The sequence below is a fragment of the Netta rufina genome, assembly GCF_964035555.1.
Source record: "Netta rufina genome assembly, chromosome: 30".
Classification (NCBI taxonomy): Eukaryota; Metazoa; Chordata; class Aves; order Anseriformes; family Anatidae; genus Netta; species Netta rufina.
The window spans coordinates 694518-712079 of record NC_140154.1 but is presented as its reverse complement, the minus strand read 5'-3'; the positions used below and the strand labels follow the sequence as shown (position 1 = coordinate 712079).

General features: G+C 55.7%; 2 protein-coding genes across 5 annotated transcripts; both read left to right on the top strand.

Annotated features, from left to right (window-relative positions):
* The first annotated feature begins 697 nt into the window (after positions 1-697).
* On the top strand, positions 698-11015 carry ACVR1B (activin A receptor type 1B). Of its 4 annotated transcripts, none has more exons than XM_084303490.1 (9): positions 698-906; positions 1464-2026; positions 3228-3476; positions 4685-4915; positions 5229-5396; positions 5874-6030; positions 6512-6636; positions 7294-7424; positions 7602-11015. In XM_084303490.1, the coding sequence occupies exons 2-9, from the start codon at positions 1852-1854 to the stop codon at positions 7725-7727; spliced, it is 1362 nt and encodes a 453-aa protein (XP_084159616.1). In that variant the 5' UTR covers positions 698-906; positions 1464-1851; the 3' UTR covers positions 7728-11015. The 4 variants fall into 4 exon arrangements, 2 of the variants coding, with proteins under 2 accessions (XP_084159616.1, XP_084159617.1); XR_014619209.1 differs by having other exon boundaries at positions 828-2026; positions 7602-10151; positions 10234-11015; XR_014619210.1 differs by having other exon boundaries at positions 828-2026; positions 7602-10360; positions 10439-11015.
* A 2134-nt stretch (positions 11016-13149) lies between these two features.
* Positions 13150-17007, top strand: TAMALIN (trafficking regulator and scaffold protein tamalin; the record flags this gene model as incomplete). Its single annotated transcript, XM_084303768.1, has 8 exons — positions 13150-13302; positions 14762-14811; positions 15190-15244; positions 15623-15725; positions 15815-15908; positions 15999-16065; positions 16167-16233; positions 16385-17007. The coding sequence occupies 8 exons, from the start codon at positions 13150-13152 to the stop codon at positions 16798-16800; spliced, it is 1005 nt and encodes a 334-aa protein (XP_084159894.1). The 3' UTR covers positions 16801-17007.
* Positions 17008-17562: the final 555 nt, after the last annotated feature.

Here is a 17562-nt window from a genome sequence, read left to right as displayed (position 1 = left end):
ACCAACCTTTGTTCCCCTGGGCGTGCGTGTCTTCTGGAAGACCTGTCCTTTTTGTGCCCCGCTGACCACTGGAAAGCGACGTGCTCTGAGCTGTGGGGTGGGTGAACACAGGGGGCTCCCCTTTGTGAACATCACCCCGTAAAAGCCGAGCAATCCTTGGGTACGGTGTGCTCGGCTCTCCTCCGTAGGGCTCGGTCTTGGGGTCATCCCTGTCCGTTTTCTGTCCTACATCCCTTTTCAGCTGCGTTTGCTTACGGTGGTTTTAAAGCCACCTCGCTCAGCAGCTCCTCTGTATTTCACTGGCTTTTCACTGCTGCTTTAGTTCTGGATCTGTCGGTTCAAACCCACTTGTGCCCGCGTTCAGCCTCTCTGAAATACCGCAGCCTGCCTCGGAGCTGTTAAGCAGCACACGGCAAGAGCTAGGAAATGAAGAGCACAGCGTCCAGGGAGAATTGAGTGAGTAGCAACGTAATTAGCCTAACTGATTTACCTAGGACACTGGAGATAAGGGCTAACGGGTGTCTTCCTCCCAAACAAACCCCAAAGAAGTTGCTCAGGACCTGCTCATTTTCCCTTCTGCTCACGGTGCCCCTTGCAGCCTGATTTTGCTGTGTTGGCTGGGGGAAAAGGGGCTCTCCCCGGGCCGTGAATATCCCTGGAGGTTTTGTGAACGTGCTGATTGCAGTGATGGTGCTGACAGAGGGCTCTGCGCTCCCCCTGCCCCGCAGGAAGGTGTCTGACACACACGAGCATCTTCGTGACTTTCGTGCGTGTCCTGCCGCTGGCAGAGCACAAACAGGCAGAGAGGCTTTAGCTGCCGGGCTGGGGAGAGTTAACCGTGCTGCTTGTATCTTTTGAAAACCCTTCTTCAAACCCTCTCTACCTGAAAGACCATTTCTGCAGCGGGTAAGTACATGTTTCGGAATCCCTCCGGGGAGGCTGAGGGATCTGATGAAAGGCGAAGAAAAAGCTGCGTGCTGCTCCCCAAGCCCCACCCTTCTTCTTGACATTGTTGTACTCGCTCTTTGTTCCCAACCCGGGCGATGCCTGGGGATTTGCTTACAGTTTTTCAGGCAGCTTGAGAAAAGCCCAGTGACAGCTGGAGAGGCCGAAAAAATGTGGGAATCCGCCTCGGAGAGTGTCTCCTGCGCTCCTCACCCAAATAATGTTCACGGAGAGCAGGCAGAAAGCCAGGAATGCATTTGACCCAAGGAAGCGTCTCGGATCGGGAAAGCAGTTACTAAATAAGCGACCGATCTGGTTGGGTGTAGCACGCTTGGCTTGTGGGGTTGGTTTGGGTTTTGGGTTGGCATCTGCCTGCTGCCTGTGGAGGTGGATGTCCCTCGCTGGGCTGCGTCGGGCAGCTCATCCGTGGCGTATCCGAGGTCCACGCAGGACCTTTGGGTGCTGTCGGTCTGCCAAGGGGAGCGAGTGCTCTGCCTCGGTTTGCTTTCCGCCCCTAGGTCGGATTGGGAGTGAGTCTTGGTAAAACGTAGCCGAGTTTGCAGGGATGACTTGGGTCATCTCTGCTAATGGTTGGTTGCAAAAAGGGCAAGACGAGGGCAGTGCCAAGTCACCTTCTGGAAAGGCGTTGCTCTTCCACGTTGCATGCGGTGCTCAAGGCAGGTTCTTGCGTCTACAGCATCAAATGTGACTTGTGCTGTTACTAAAGCCAATTCTTCCTACACCTAAGAAGTGGTCAGACTGAGGAAGAAAGTTTTCTTTTTGCTTGAACGCGTGGTTTCTGGCGAGTTTTAAGGAGCTGATCCTGTCTTGCTTTCTGCAGCTTTGACCTGTTTGTGCTCCGACTGCAAGCAAGCAAACTCCACGTGCGAGACGGACGGCGCGTGCATGGTGTCCGTCTTCAACCTGGACGGCGTCAAACATCACGTTCGGACCTGCATTCCTGAAGCAAAACTGATTCCTGCTGGGAAACCCTTCTATTGCCTGAGTTCAGAAGATCTGCGTAACACTCACTGCTGCTACTCCGATTTTTGCAACAAAATTGATTTAATGGTTCCCAGCGGTGAGTAGAGAGCGAAATAAATCGTCTGTTTGAAGTGCAGAGGATGGAAGCTGTCTGTTTGGGGTCGGGAATGAGGTGTTCTTGGCACTGTTTTCACTTTTTCCCTTAGGTTGCTGTGTGAACTCGAGTGCTTGGCTTATTCCCTTGATTTGTAAAGTGGAAATAATAACAAACTACTTCAAATTAAAATGTGAAGTTGCTCGAGCTCCCCTGTGGCAGACAAAATGTCACCAGATGATGAGGTTGTACTTTAGGGTAGGAGAAGCTTCCAATGTTTGGCTGTGGTTTTTTTCCCCCCTCAACCTTCAGTCAGCAGCTCCGTGTTATGAGACTCCTCTGGCCTTATCAGCCCTGCTGCTGATATCGCACAGGCTCCTGAAAGCAGCAGCAGATACGTTCATCTGCAGTTCAATTTAAGCTTCTGCTGCACGGTGCTCTGTGTCTGCCATGGCCTGAGGTCAGTGCATGTTTTCTGGGCACGGCTCGGTTCCCTTTTCCGGCGCTGCCTTGCTCTGCAGCCTGCCTTTTATCTGATAGATTTGCTTTCCTTCCTCCAGGACCGCAGATCTTTTTGGTGATGAGGCACAAGGATGGGAACGGTGCAGCAGCTCTGGAGGAGAGCGTGTGGGGTCGAGGGGTGTCTGAATTCTGAGCACACAGAGAGGAAACAGCCCTGCCTTTGAGTCAGGGTGTGGGAAAAGGCTGCTGCTTTCCAGCTCTTGGGACGGAGAAGGCACGCAGTGCTTCCTCATACCTTGTTCCTCTCCATTCGGGGCTGATATTTAGTGGGATATTTAGAAGGGGACAGAGGCAGAGCTGAGTCCTTCCTTCTGGTTGTTTTTTTAATCCCACTTGGAGAGTTCCAGTGGAAGGTAGAACGCAGGCAGTTCTAGCAAAGTTGGCCCAGAACAGGCTCCCACCCCCTTTTAAATAGCAGGTGCTGTAGTCCCCGATGCCACAAATGAAGCACCATCACCTTCTGTGGGTTTTCCCTGTAGTTTGCCTGCCTGCTGAACTGATCCTTCCCATGTTACCACTGTTATTTGATGCGTCCTTTGCCATCCTGGAGCAGCAAGCTAAAATAGTCTTGGCTCTGAGAGGATAATTAAAACACAAGAAGAAGGTCCTTAAAAGAACACTGGAGGAGTGACAATTTTCTAAACGAGCCTGTGTTTTTTTTTCTCCTCCCTTTTCTCCCAAGGACACCTGAAAGATAACGAACCCCCATCCAGCTGGGGTCCTGTGGAGCTGGTGGCGGTGATTGCTGGACCCGTCTTCCTCGTGTTCGTGGTCATGATCATCGTCGTCTTCGTTTTCCACCACCACCAACGAGTCTACCACAACCGTCAGCGGCTGGATATGGAAGACCCCTCTTGTGAGATGTGCCTGTCGAAGGATAAGACTTTGCAAGATCTGGTCTATGATCTCTCCACCTCTGGCTCTGGCTCAGGTATTAAGATAGGACTGGAAATGACCTGGTAACGTGTCGTTGTAATGGAGCAGTCTGTTCTGGCTCTAGTCCTCGTAGCTTTGCACTGGTGGAAGGTCCTTGCCTCATCAGCCTGTTCAGGTTGGCTTGTCATGAGTAATATTTTAGTTTTGGTCACGCAGCAGAGTCTGTAACGTCAGTGTTCAGTGCTTAGACCAGGTAAGAGCAATGGTTCAACTCCTCCTTAACTGGTGATGTGTAAAAACAGCCTCGTGTGGCTTTCCTCCTTGTCTGCAAAAGGATAACTCACACGGCTGCGTTTATTTCAAATTTAGTCCTGAAACTGGATTTGGGTTGGAAACAGACAATAATTGCTAACCCGTGGGTTATTGGCTTTCAAAGGGAGGTGCAGGATTTCACCTGCATCAAATCTGGCAGGAAAATAGGAGAGATTCCAGCAGCTGAAAACGTCAGTGTGCAAGTGCTCTTTGTGCAGCCTGTTTCATCCCAAAGAGTCCTTGGGTATTTCAAAGTGAACAGTGTGTTTGTGAACTGTACAGTGTTCAGTTAAGTAAAAGAAGTCATTCCTAGAATAGCTAGGGGACTCATCATTTTATTCATGGCTTTGAACTATGAAAGCACTTAGGTTAAGAAAAAAAAAAAAAACACAAAAACACTGAATTTTACAGCAGATGGAAACTGTAGGATAATCCACAGCGGCAGAGAATATAGCAACCTGATATTCAGCCAGGGAATAAACCTTTGGCACCACATCTGCTATATATAAAGTGTTTAGGGACCTCTTCTGCACTCACTGTCCGCAGGTGAGCTCTGCATCTTACGTAAGAGGTGGCAACTTCGTTGGGACTGCTTTCTTAGGAGAAGTTCTGGGAATTTACTGCTTTTTAGTAGAATTTGTCTTCGAGTTCCCCTCTCCATATTCAGGCTGAAGCTTCTTTGATCTGCTGTGGAGCAGTAGTTCCCTGACTGCTGTGTGCCTAATCACTGGTGGTTTGCAAGCTACTTCAAAGCGATATGCAGATGCTCTCGGAGCAGCCAAATGGTACATCCTACACAGGCACAGGAGCTGCCACCATTTGCTGTTTTGGGTCTTAGGCAAGCTGAGCGTTACCAAATGCAGAGCCTTCTAGGTTTGATATAATGCTCCAGGGCTTCAGGAGTTCCTTTTGCTGCAGCAGACGTTCAGCTCTCCGTGTTCTTGTTCGTAGGTTTGCCACTTTTCGTCCAGCGGACCGTGGCTCGGACAATTGTCCTGCAGGAGATCATCGGCAAAGGCCGCTTCGGGGAAGTGTGGCGTGGCAGGTGGCGTGGAGGTGATGTGGCTGTAAAAATCTTCTCGTCACGTGAGGAGCGTTCCTGGTTTAGGGAGGCGGAAATCTATCAAACTGTTATGCTGCGACACGAGAACATCCTGGGATTTATCGCTGCAGATAACAAAGGTAAAATGTTCCCCAGTCCTGAGAGCAGAGACTTTAGCATGTAGCCTGCTTCTAGTTGTTTCTTCGCTTGGATTTGCAGTTAAATGGTTAAAGAAAACCATCTACATGCTTTTCAAAGCTCTACATATTCAACTTTCCCACCAAAGGATGGTAAAATTTACTGCTGTTGTTGACTCGCTTGCCCCCAGCTTGGCTGTTGAGCTGCAGCCTTACCCAGTAGTTCTCTGTACCAAAAAGAAGGGGTGCAGGATGCTCAGGGATTTTGTTCTGTCCCTGCATGGTACCCATCTGAGCAGTCTCCTTCCTGCTGCAGATAATGGAACGTGGACTCAGCTGTGGCTTGTCTCTGACTACCACGAGCACGGATCTCTCTTCGACTACCTGAACCGATACACGGTGACTATTGAGGGGATGATCAAGCTTGCCCTGTCTGCTGCGAGCGGGCTGGCCCATCTACACATGGAGATCGTGGGTACTCAAGGTAAGAGCAAAGTCAAGAAGGGAGTTCTTACAGGGAGGATAAAGCAGAATTGCTTTCTTTTGGTATTGACCAGCAATGGATTGATTATTTTTGCTGGTGGTGGACTGGGTTCGCCTTCCTTCTGGGAATTAGACCAGCATTTCACATCTGCATCCTAAAATTGGGGCTACTTGGGTGGGAAGGTAGCACAGGCAGCAGCAGTTCTAAACTCCTTAAGTCCCCTTAAACGTGCCTGATGCCTGGGATGGAGTTTATGTCCCTCTTGAGGCCTCTGGATGCTACTGCATCAGCAGTACCTCTGAAGCATAAATGGAGCCTTTGCAAACCATGGGCGGGCAGCTCTGCTCTTTTTTTCATGGCTGAAGTGTATCCAAACAGGAAAATGTGTTGCAACACTGAGAATTTAACGCCATGAGATCCAGTCCTGCGGCTTTCGCCAGACCTTGTTCCCTGCTACTTACTGTTTTGTTCTCTTAGGAAAGCCTGGCATTGCTCACAGAGACCTGAAATCCAAGAACATCTTGGTGAAGAAGAATGGCACGTGTGCCATCGCTGACCTTGGCCTGGCCGTCCGGCACGATTCGGTTACGGATACGATTGATATTGCACCAAACCAAAGGGTTGGAACCAAACGGTAGGGGAGCAGCATTCCTGGCCAGCATTCGAAGGCATCTCTGACAAATGCTGTTTAGCACTGGTGAAATTTTCTGTCTACAGTATTTCCAGTGTCTTGCAGAGCGTCAGCATTGTGTTCAGAACTGGTATCCCTTCATCTCTGGGTGCCATCAAGCTGAGAGCTGTAGGCCAGCTTTGTAAACTCAGCACCAGGGGGCTCCTATAATCCTTGACAACACGCTTGGCGTTCTCTGACGCCTTTGGGGGCCTGTTGTCTGGAGCTTGATGTGCTTTTTGGATGTTTTTGCCTCTTTCCCAAGTATTCTCTTTTGAGTTTTGTTCACTCCATTGCACCGTTGGGCCCAGTTCTGTACTGATTAAGACTGCACGATACCCAGTTTCATCTGCTGACAAGTGCCATGCAGGAGAACTTGCCGTTTACTGTCTCAGAGTGAATCCCCTCTCCAAACTAACGTGCTGATCCTTGTCTCTTTCTGCAGATACATGGCACCTGAGGTCTTGGATGAAACCATTAACATGAAGCATTTTGATTCCTTCAAGTGTGCCGATATCTATGCTTTGGGCTTGGTCTACTGGGAGATTGCTCGAAGGTGCAACGCAGGAGGTAATACCCATTCAGGTGCTTGTGCCAACAGCCTGGCTTGCGTCTGGCTTCCCCATCCTCGATGGTCTCTGCTGGTTGGGTTTTGGAGACCCTGGAGCACAGGGCTGCAGGAAGATCCGTCCGTGTGCCTTGCTACCAAGGGAGGCAACAAAAGTGACCCAAAAAAGTGACCCTGTTAAGGCTGGCTTTTGTGGGGAAGTGGGAGTTAATGTTCCGGGCGGTGGCTGTTTTTTTGGATGGCTTTTAAGTAAGTGGTGGTGCCAATCCCGTGGCTAACTTTCTTCCCCTTGAATTGGTATGAATGAGTGACTTGGCACATCCAGCTGCGAGCAGGAGCGCCGTGCTGTCATGCGTGCAGCCGTCCTGCCAACTGCAGCTCAAATCGAGGTTCCTCGACCCTCCCTCTGTGGTGGGAGGTGTCGATCGCGGCACGCTGACTCTGTTCCAGTTTGGGCAGCTGTATTTTATTTCCCTGAATTTTTTTTCTTGTAAACTCGAATCCCAGATTCTTCGTTTCTGTTCTAAATAGCTGCAAAGCCTTGACGCATCTCAGGCAGTGAGTCATGTAGTCTAAACCAGAATCTGTCTGCCTTCAGTGAGCTCTGTGGGGATGAGCCACTCTCCCAGGAATTGCATTTCCCCTTCCCTTCCCTTCAGGTATCCACGAAGAATATCAGCTTCCATACTACGACCTCGTACCCTCTGATCCTTCGATTGAGGAGATGCGGAAGGTTGTATGTGACCAGAAATTAAGGCCTAACATCCCAAACTGGTGGCAAAGCTACGAGGTAAGATCTGCTTTCACCTTCACCTCCCCTTTTTGCCTCGATAAGGTGAGGAAAGAGCGAGTACCGCAGGCTGAGCTCTAGTTTTAGGAGGGGCAGAGGGCTGTGCCTGCCTCAGCTGGGCATCTGTAGTCTTGGGGTCGAGGAGGGGACTGATGTCTGCCCTTGTTTCTTGCCTAGGCACTACGGGTGATGGGTAAGATGATGCGAGAGTGCTGGTACGCCAACGGAGCGGCTCGCCTCACCGCCCTCCGCATTAAGAAAACCCTCTCACAGCTCAGTGTCCAGGAAGATGTGAAAATCTAGGCTCTGAGCCCCAGCATGAGGAAACTGCACAAAGCTGCCATGCTAGAGTAGACGTGTGATGGAGGCCTACCTCGTGTTTCTGCCCAATCTACTGCTACCAACCAGACAGCGGGACCTACAGGCTGCTAGGTGGGGTGACAGAGCCTCTTGAATTGCTCTCTTCCCTGCTTGGGTATGAAACAATCAGAAACCTTTTTATGATCACCTCCTAACAGCGTGAAGACTTGAGAGGGACTTTAACCTGAGGGATCTCAGCCATGATCGTAACTCTTGTTTCTTTAATGGAAATCCCTGTAAAGTTCAGTGCGCGTGACGCACCCGTTGGCAGTGTTTGAGGCCGGGGTGCTAGGTGCTGGGAGTGGGAAGGGAAAGGGAAGGTTTTCTTGCCATGCTCCGAGGGTTTTCCGAGGACTTGGCACATTCATGCAGAAAAAGCATTGCAAAAACAAATGGTGCTCCCTTCTGAGAGGCTGAGCCTGAACAGTTTATCAGCTTCGTGAAACCATTTCCCTCCTTTTTCTTAAGCTTGAAAAATTCTAAGTCAAAAAAAAAAACAAAAAAAACAAACAAAAAAAAAAAGAAAACAAAAACCTGACTGGCTGTCAGTGTGCGCAATGGTGTATGCATGCGCAAGGTGCGCGTGTCCCCTGTGCCTGTTCATCTCCTTCCGTAGACGTGCAGTGTCTGCCCGTAGGGTGGCTCATCTCCGTTCGTGCTTTCTGTGCATGTGCAAATCTCGAGTGTCCTTTTTTTGAGCTGTGCGTGCTGGTGCTCTCCTTGTTCCGTAGTGAGCGTTGTCTGGCTTGGACAGGCTGCTTAGAACCAGATCCTTAGCTCTCCGATGGGTGCTGTGGCCTTGCCGCCCGTTCGCCGGCTGCAGGGACTTCCCATCAGGTTGCCTCACTGCCACCCCCTCCCTTTTTTTTTTTTTCCTTTTTTCTTTTTTTTTTTTTTTTTTTTTAAGACAAAACAAAACAAACAAGGAACTGACTTCACTCCGGAGCCCGGGCTTTTTGCCTTGAGCCTCTGGGGGTTTGAATTCTTGGTAGCGTGGAAAGAAAGCCGGGGGAGAGAAAGCCACGGAGCTGAGTTGCATTTCAGAGACGGAGCAGGCACTGCGCCCGGCTGGAAGGAGATCAGGCCATGGGGAAACGCAGGAGAGACCGTTCCTGTAGGAACGCGATTCCTGAGTCCACCATCGAGGCACCCTTGGGGCATAGCACGAGGGGCCGGGTGTCCGGCGCTGCTCTGTGCCTCCCGAGAGGCGCTCGGCACTTGGCAGGAGCTGACGGTGGGGTGTGGGGTTTGGAAATCAACGTCCAGCTTTTTAATATACATATATAAATATCTCATAATCTGGAAGTGGCTGTGTATAACTTGTGGGGTGGGGGGGGAACTGCATGACTTTTTTTTTTTTTTTTTTTTTTTTGATTAAATGCCGAATCAGGGTGAGGTAGAGTTGGTTCGACTGTTGTCCGCAGCTGGGCTGAGCGAAACCAGAAGCAGCTCGAGGACTGAGCCTGTCGTGCTGACTGCAGCACCGCAGGCTAGCTGGGAAGTCTCGGTTGTTGGTTAGGTCAGTATCTATGGTATATAACTCTGAAGCCATAACTTTTAACTGGAGTGGTTTTTGATTATTATTTTTTTTAATTATTATTTTCTGGGAGGGCCTGGATTTTAACTTTTTTTAATGTTGTTAATTCTTTATAAGAGAAGACAAAAAAAAAAAAAAAAACAATCTATGATTATTACCTCTTGACCTGTTTGTTTGTAAAGAAATCACTGCAAAAAAAAAGAAAAAAAAAAAAAAAAGAAAACCAAATGCACACAGCTCGATTTACACTGGAACTGTTTCTACTCAAACCTTGCGCCTGTTCTGTAAGGTGAGGTTTCATCTCTGCTCCGGCCACCGGGGTTTATTTTTTTTTTAAAAAACACTCTGTTCTTGCTGTCTGTGTATGTCTGTGTGTCTGTCTTTCCCCAGACCCCCGATCTTGTCTGTGACTTTATCCGTGTAAAGTGAGGAGTGGTTTTTTTTTTTTTTTTTGCATCGTGTTCGGAGCCATTTTGCATCCTCCCGTGGATTTTTCGCCGTCGGGCAGCACGAGGCTGCCTCGGGAGGGCCTGGTTCGTGGAGCAGCGTGGAAGTGTGTGCGCTTTGTGAATGTACAGCTCCCCTTCCCCTCCCGATTTGTTCTGACTCCTTTCCCAGCCAGAGGTTACCTCGTGTCTCCGGTACCGTCCGTCCCTTCACCAAACCCTTCTGCATTTAGAAACCGCGGTGGTGGGCGCTTCACAGACAACCCTAAAACCTCTCCAGCTGCTGGAACGGGACCCTGCCGATGGCCCCATCCCAGCGGGTTGGGGAGGAATTTTTAGGACCCGTGAATTAAACTGCCCTAGGAAAGCCCACCGCGCCGCTAGGTACGTCCGCCGCGCGCTCCGCCGCGAGCGCCGCGCGTTTTCCTTCCAGAGTACGAGTCTCCTGTCCCTGTTAACTGTGCAGGCTGCTTTTCGAGGACACTAAATCAGCTACGTGACTTGCACTGATTCCCTCAGCCGCCCCTCCAACTGTAGCCACACATGCATCTGCCTCAGCGCTAAACCAAACAGCAGACAGCGGAGCGGATCAGGTTAGAAGGGGTGAGGGCAGGACGGCAGGGCATCCCCTCCGAGGAGGATTAGAGAAGCCTTGTTTTTTTTTTTTGTAGAGAAATGCCATCCGAAGACGCTCAAAACCGAGCAGGATCTGAGGTGGGAACTCTATGTAGCATTTATCCAGCACTTTTCATGCAAAACACGTGCCGGGGAGGTGCAGTGCTTACTTAGCTGACTGGTAGCAAACATAGGAATCGCTGCCCGGCTCTGAAATGTGCCCGGCTCAGGTGGCTGCAGCTGTTTTAAAAAATAAAAATGCAACACTACAGACAGTTCAGGACGAGAGGCTGACGCCGCAGCGGGTTGGGGACAAGGAGGGGAGACGTCAGATACTCACGAAATCGCCTTGGGGAGGGGCAGAGGTACAGAGCTCGTGCTTCTTGTCTGTGGCGCAGGGTTAATCGGTGGTACGCTGGCTTCAGAACAGATCTCATGGTACTTAATCTGCCCCTTTTTATTTGTTTGGTTTTTGTATATTTTATTAGAAAACGGACTGTAAAATAGCCACTTAGACACTTTACCTCTTCAGTATGCAAATGTAAATACGATGTAATATAGGAAATCTTTTGTTTAATATAAAAACGAGGCTGTCGATTTCTGCTGTACATTATTAAAAGTTTGTTTTATTCACGTGAGGTGTTGGAGTCTCTCGCTGTTTGCTGCGGAGGGGTAGGAACTGGGCGGCCAGGACCCAGCTGGGTGCTGTGGGGCGAAGCTCCCGGTGCTATGGGGCAGGTGGAGGGGGCGTCTCGAATCCAGGACCCCTGTCCTCCAGCCCCGACCCCCAATTTTTCAGCTGTTTGCTGAAAGCCAGCAGCAACCCAGACATTTGTTCAGCCCCGGGAGGGACCAGACCAGAGCCACTCGGGGTCAGCTCTGTCCCTGGTGACCCTGGCGTGATGCTGGGGCCGCTGTCTGGCAGAGGAATTGTCCCCTGAGCCCGGGAGCGATCCCGTGGGGCTTGCTAAAACAATTCCCCTGGAAGATGAGGGGACAGAGGGGGGGTCCCAGCCCAGGTCCAGTGACCAGGAGCAAGAGGAACCTCTCTGAGGCAGCCCCTGGGCTGGTGCCTGGATGCCCACATGGGAGCACAGCTTCTGAGGAGGCTAAATTGCAGCCCAAACTGCTCCCCGTGAAAATCCTGTCTGCTTGGAGGGCGACTGGTGCTCCTCCTGGATTAATTCTCCCTAATTACAGCCTCCTGTTGATGAGCACGTGAGTGGATCAAGGGCAAAATCCTCCTGTGCCTGGGGTCCCTCGCGGCACCGAGGGGCAGCCCCCAGCTGGGCTCACCCAGCTTTGTTTGCAGCCCCGGGTCTGCCGCAAAAATAACCCTGGTCTGAAAAAAAAAACGAGGCACTGGGTGAGCCGAGTTAATGCTTTTTTTGTTTGTTTTTTGTGGTTTTTGTTTTGTTTTTGTTTTAAAGCAAAATCCGCCTTTACCTCTCGTCAAGGAAATGAGACAGCAGAGAGCTGGGGTGGCTCGGGAGGGAGGGGGGGATGCAGATCCAGAGCAGAATTAGGCAAAATTTGTGCCTTTTCTGCCATTTGTACTTCTCTGGGCACACGAGTGCTGCTCTGCACGTAAATCTGTGTCTTTTAAAAACATTTTTCCTTCGTGACCTGCTTATGGGACCAGCTAAGGCTCAGAAGGGGGTGGTTTTCACTGGGCATCAAGCACGGGCTGGTGTTTTTCAGGCTGGTCCCTCTTGAGTTTTTGAGGCAGGTAAATCTTGAACCCAGAGCTGTGAAGTTCCAGCCGCGGTGTTGGCTCAGTTTTGGGGCAATCCACGCTCCCCAGCTTTCACATTCCCAGGTTGGTCGTAAACGTGCTTGTTACGCTGTGTCCTGGGACCCAAATTTCACCGTGGAGCCAAATTTCAGGGACCCAAATTTCCCTCGTTGTGTGTCAGTCCCCTCCACATCGCTACCAGCTTAACCCTAAGGCCCAGAAAACTGCTCTGTAGGATCACATTTTTTGTTCTGATACCTTCAAACAAGGCCGTTTCGGGAAATGTGAATAATTATTTTGGAGAAATAAAGGTTTCTGTACCCAAGGTGCCAGGGAAGGGGAGAAGGGGGTGATACCCCTTGCTAGCACCACACTTTTCTCCTCGAACACTATTTTTGGGAGGTGCTGCCCTATTCCACGTCCTCCCCCGGTGCTGTTTAGTGAAAATCAAAAAATGCTATTACGAAAAATGGGGATGGGGGGGAAGGGGGGAGCCCAGCTCGGCACCCAGGGGCTTCCCCAGCTTCTCTTCACCCCTCCTCGGCCTCCGTCCCCTCCCCGCTGCTGCCGGGCCCCTGGCCCTGCTCTGGAGCCCCCTCCCCGGGGCTGGGAGGGGGCCATGGGGACCCCAAAATCCCCCCCCCACTCAAGGGGGCCCCATTCTGGGCACCTCAGGACCTGGGGGCGGGGCCAGGACCGAGAGAGGCGGGGCCAAATTACCGAGGGGGTGTGGTCAAGACCAGGAGGGGGCGTGGTCAAGGCTAGGAGGGGCGTGGGTTTTAGCATTGGGGGCGTGTCCTCGCGGGAAGGGGGGCGTGTCTTAGCGGGATGGGGGCGTGTTCTAACGGGATTGTGGGCGTGTCTTTGTGAGAAGGGGGCGTGTCCTGGCGGGTTTGTGGCCGTCTCCTGGCGGGATTGTGGGCGTGTCTTGGCGGGATTTGGGGCGTGTCCCGGTGAGAAGGGGGCGTGTCCTCCCCCTGGCCACGCCCCCGCGGGCTGATATAGCGGCGCACGGGGCGGAGCGGCCCGGCCATGACCCTGCGGCGCCTGCGGCGGCTCCGGCCGAAGGAGGAGGAGGAGGAGGAGCAGGATGCGGCCCCGGCCCCGGCCCCGGAGCGCCCCGGCCCCGCCGCCGTCTACCGGGCGCTGGCGGCCGCCGGTGGGACCCTGCCCCGCGTGCGCAAGGTAGGAGGTTTGGCCCCCCCCCGGGATGCCGAGGGGTCGTTTGCCGGTGTCCCCCCCCCCCCCCCCCACCAGTACCACCAGTACCACCAGCACCTCCCGGTTCGTGCCCCGGAGCCGCGATCGGGACCGGGTTGGGGCTGGAGGGGGGCGCATCCCTGGCTCAGCATTCCCACCCCGGGGGGGTCCCGTGCCGGTGCTGTCCCCGCACCCCCGTCCTTAAATCCGTGTCCTCCCTCATCCTGTCCCCGCGTCCTGCCCCGGTGTCCCCCCGACCCAACGCCCCCGTCCTGCCCCGGTGTCCCCCCCACCCAAGCGTCGCCTCCTGGCCCCGTTCCTCCCTGCTCCCACCCACGGCACCTTCCCCACGTCCCCATCCCGCCCCAGTATCCCCCCTCCAAGCCCTACGCCCTGCCCCAGTTCCTCCCCGCGCCCTTCCCCGTTGGCTTTGGGGTCCGGGCACGGGTCCCCGCTCCCCACGTGCGTGCCCGCGCCACCGGGACAGGGGCGTCCCCGCGGTCCCCGTGCCTTGGGAAAGCCCCTCGGTGGCAGCTCTGGGCCCCGTCACCGCCCTTGTGCTCCCCCCGGGCCCCACGGCGCTTCCTGAGCGTCGGAGGGAAGCGAGAGTGGAGCCGACATCCGGAGCAGAAGTGGCTCTCGCGGCCCTGCCGTCACGTGCCGTGGGCCCTGGCTCCTTCCCGCTGACCGAGGCCACCGCAGGAGACGTCCCCAAACGGGGCCAGGGCGTCCTGCGTCACCTCCCCGTGCTGAGGGTGACGTTTTGGGTGCCGACGTGATGGGCTGCATCCTTCCCGATGGGGTCACGTACCCAACGCCGGTTGTTGGGCGCTGAGATTTTTGGGGTCGCGTTTGGGATAGCCGCCCGCTCCCAGCCACGGGCTCGGTGACACCCATTAGGTGCAGGGCATGGGGACGTGGTGGCACCTGGGCACCCCCGGGACGAGCCGCATGCGTTGCTCACGATGTGACCGCATGCACCTCTCCGGGGCATTTTGGGGAAAGCTCTGTCACCCCTACCCCGTGGCAAGGGTCCCGCTGCCTGCCCACGCCTCCGTGCCCTCCACAAAGGGCCGATTGTCGGGGCCGAGAGGCGGCTCCGCATGAAAAGCCCGACATCGAGATCCCAACAGGGCCCCTCTGTGCCCGCCCGCCCCCGCCCCGAGCGTGACTTGGGGTTCGGCACAGCCGACGTCAAAGCGTGGGGCGAGCGCAGAGCAGATGTGAGGGCGGCTTTGAGCACGGATAAAAGCCTCGTTATGCCCCAACGGCCAGGGCACGGGGTGGGGGGGGGACACAGGGCTCTTGGGTACACGGGTGCTGGTCCGGTGCCGGCTTGGCACGGTGCTCGTCCCCATAGGGTGCCCCGTTTTGTCCCCGGGGGAGTTCCGGGGGAATGCCAGCGGGTCGGTGCGCCCTGCTGATGGCTCTGCTTCTGCCGCAGGATGCGGGGTTCAAGTGGACGGCCCCAAGCGAGTCCCCAGAGGAGCACAGGTAGGGGTCGGGGTGCGGGTGACAAGGGTGGGGGGGCACGTGGAAGAGTGGGGCAGGGGTTGGAGCATCCCTGGGGTGCTGCCCCAGACACCCCACAGTGGGGTGGAGACGGAGGAGAGCCCAGGGTGGGTAAGGGATTAGCTGCCAGCAGGGTGCACGGCTCCCCACAGGGACCTGACACCCCCAGACCCCCCAAGGTTCCCCCCCAGGGGGTCCCATCCACAACTCCCAGACTTTCCCCAGGCTTTCATCCACCCAGCCCCGAGAAGAACCCAAACCCCGAGGCAGCGTTTAGTTAGAAAAGTGCCCAAACTCTCAGCGGGCCGGGCCGGGAGGGGGCCCTGCCTCGTCCCTCACCCCTTGTGTCCCCCCCCCCAGGAGGGTGGTGACGCTGGAGAAGAAGGCGGAGGAGACCTTTGGCTTCGAGATCCAGGTGGGTGCCGTGCCGTGCCGTGCCGTGCCGTGCCGCGCTCCCCACCCTTCCAGCCCGCACCTTGCTTTGCATGGAGGGTATTTTTAAATTGTCTCTGAGCCACGGTTTTTATTTTTAGCCGTGACGGAGCTGCCTGCTTACCGAAGCCTCCCCTGGTGTGGGGGTGGCGAGGGGGGGGGACACGGACGGGCCCTTCCTGGCTGGGGGCGCAGGAATTTGGTGCAAGCCCCCCCCCAAGAGCCAGGGCAGCAGCCCCAGGTGCTGCTTAAACATTGAAATCCCCCCCCCCAGGCCCTGTGGCTGTTGTAGGGGGGAAACCCTGGGTGTTTTTTTTAAAGGGGGGGGTGTTCCCCTAACCCCCCCCACCCCCTGTTTCAGACCTACGGGCTGCACCACCAGGACAGGAACAGCGTGGAGATGTTCACCTTCGTGTGCCAAGTGCACAGCGGGAGCCCAGCCGAGGCTGCGGGACTCAAAACTGGTGAGCGCAGCCCCCGGGGGGGGGGAAAAAGAGGGGTCCCCGGGGGGGGTGGGACTGGCATCCCTGATCCCATCCGCCCCCACCTCCAGGGGACACGATCACGGGGGTGAACGGGCTGAACGTGGAGGGCATCCGGCACCGGGAGATCGTGGAGATCATCAAGAGCTCGGGGAATGTGCTCAGGTGAGCCTTGGGGGGGGTGGATCCGGGGGTGCCGGGGGGGGGGGTCCCGAGGTGGCCCCCAGCCCCGTGCTGACGGCTGCTGCCCCGCAGGCTCGACACGCTCTACGGGACCTCCATCCGGAGAGCTGAGCTGGAGGCACGGCTGCAGTACCTAAAGGTGAGGGGAAGGGCTGGGGGGGGTCAGGGGATCGGGGGGGGGGGTCTGGGACCCCTCCATGCAACCCTTAACCCCCCCACCCCCTTTTTTTTGCCCCGCAGCAAACGCTCTACGAGAAGTGGGGGGAGTACCGCTCGCTGATGGTGCAGGAGCAGCGCTTGGTGCGGGGTGAGTGGGGGGGTCCCAGGAGGAGGGGGGGGGTCCCAGGATAGAAGGGGGGGTGCAGGCAGCGGGGCAGTTCCTCGGCGTGCCCCAAATCCCCCCCAAAACCCCTTCTGACCTCCCTCACCACTGCTATTTCCCCCCCCCCCCCCAGCAGGAGTGGTGGCCAAGGACCCCAGTATCTACGACACCCTCGAGTCCCTGCGCTGGTGCCTGCAGGGTGGGGGGGCCCCCCCGGGCTCCCCCCGCGCCAGCGCCGCCGGCAGCGACGATTCCTTGTACCAAACCTGCGTCTTCGCCGATTCCCTCGACAAGGACGGGGACGAGGGGGGCACCTCGAGCCCCGCGCCCCCTCCGCCCCGTTCCCGGCCAGCCCTGAGCCGCAGCTCCAGCCTGAAATGCAGCGGGGGCGCGGGGGCCGCGGGGCTGCTGTGGGCACGAGCCGGAGACCCCCGGCCCGGGGGGGGCGTGGGACCCCCCCACAAGGCTCGGCACAGCAGCTTCCGCCAGCGGTTGCTCAAATTCATCCCGGGACTGAACCGTGCGCTGGAGGAGGAGGAGAGCCACCTCTAGCTGGGGGTGCTGTTCCCTCCCATATCCCCCCCCCCCCCACACCCGAGCCTAATTTATTTATTTATTGCAAGAAGCCCCCCCCCCCCACCCCAAGGCGTGGGGGGTCACGGCACCGAGGGACTCAAGCGGGGGCTGTTCCCAAGGTCCCGAGGTGGCTTCTGAAGCCACCGCTCATCTCAGGAACTGGTGGCCTCCATGCTGGGGGGGGGGGGGGGGGGGGGCATTGTGCCTCCTACCCCCCCCCCCCCCCCCCCAAAAAAAAAAAAAAAAAGGGTTTTGTACCGCGTGGCGCACTCGTTGTTCGCCAATACAGAGACTTTTTGACTTTTTTTGCACCCGCGTGTGGCTGTGACTCCGGCAGAGGTGGCTTTTGGGGACAGTGCCCCGTAAGGAGCCCCCCATGGCTGCGCCCCCCCAGCATAAAAAAAGAGTTTTGGCCGTCGTGGTGATCGCTGTCACCCTCTGGCCTGCGTGGGGACACCCCAGTCCCACCCCCCCCCCTGCCTGCCCGTGGCCCCGCTGGGTCCCGGCCAGGCCCCTTCCTGCTCCGCTTCCTCCGGCAGCCACGGGAAGCGGCTCCCACCCCTGTCCTTCCGTTCCTGGGGTGCCCGGGGGGGGGAATGGGACGGGCACCGGGGTCCCCCACATCATATCCCTGCCCTGTTGCACCCCAAGCCCTCGGGTGCTGTGCCCCGAGCCCCCCTGGGCTGTTCCAGCAGCACCCATGGGTGCCCTGGGACCTGCTGCCGGCGTGCCCTGGGT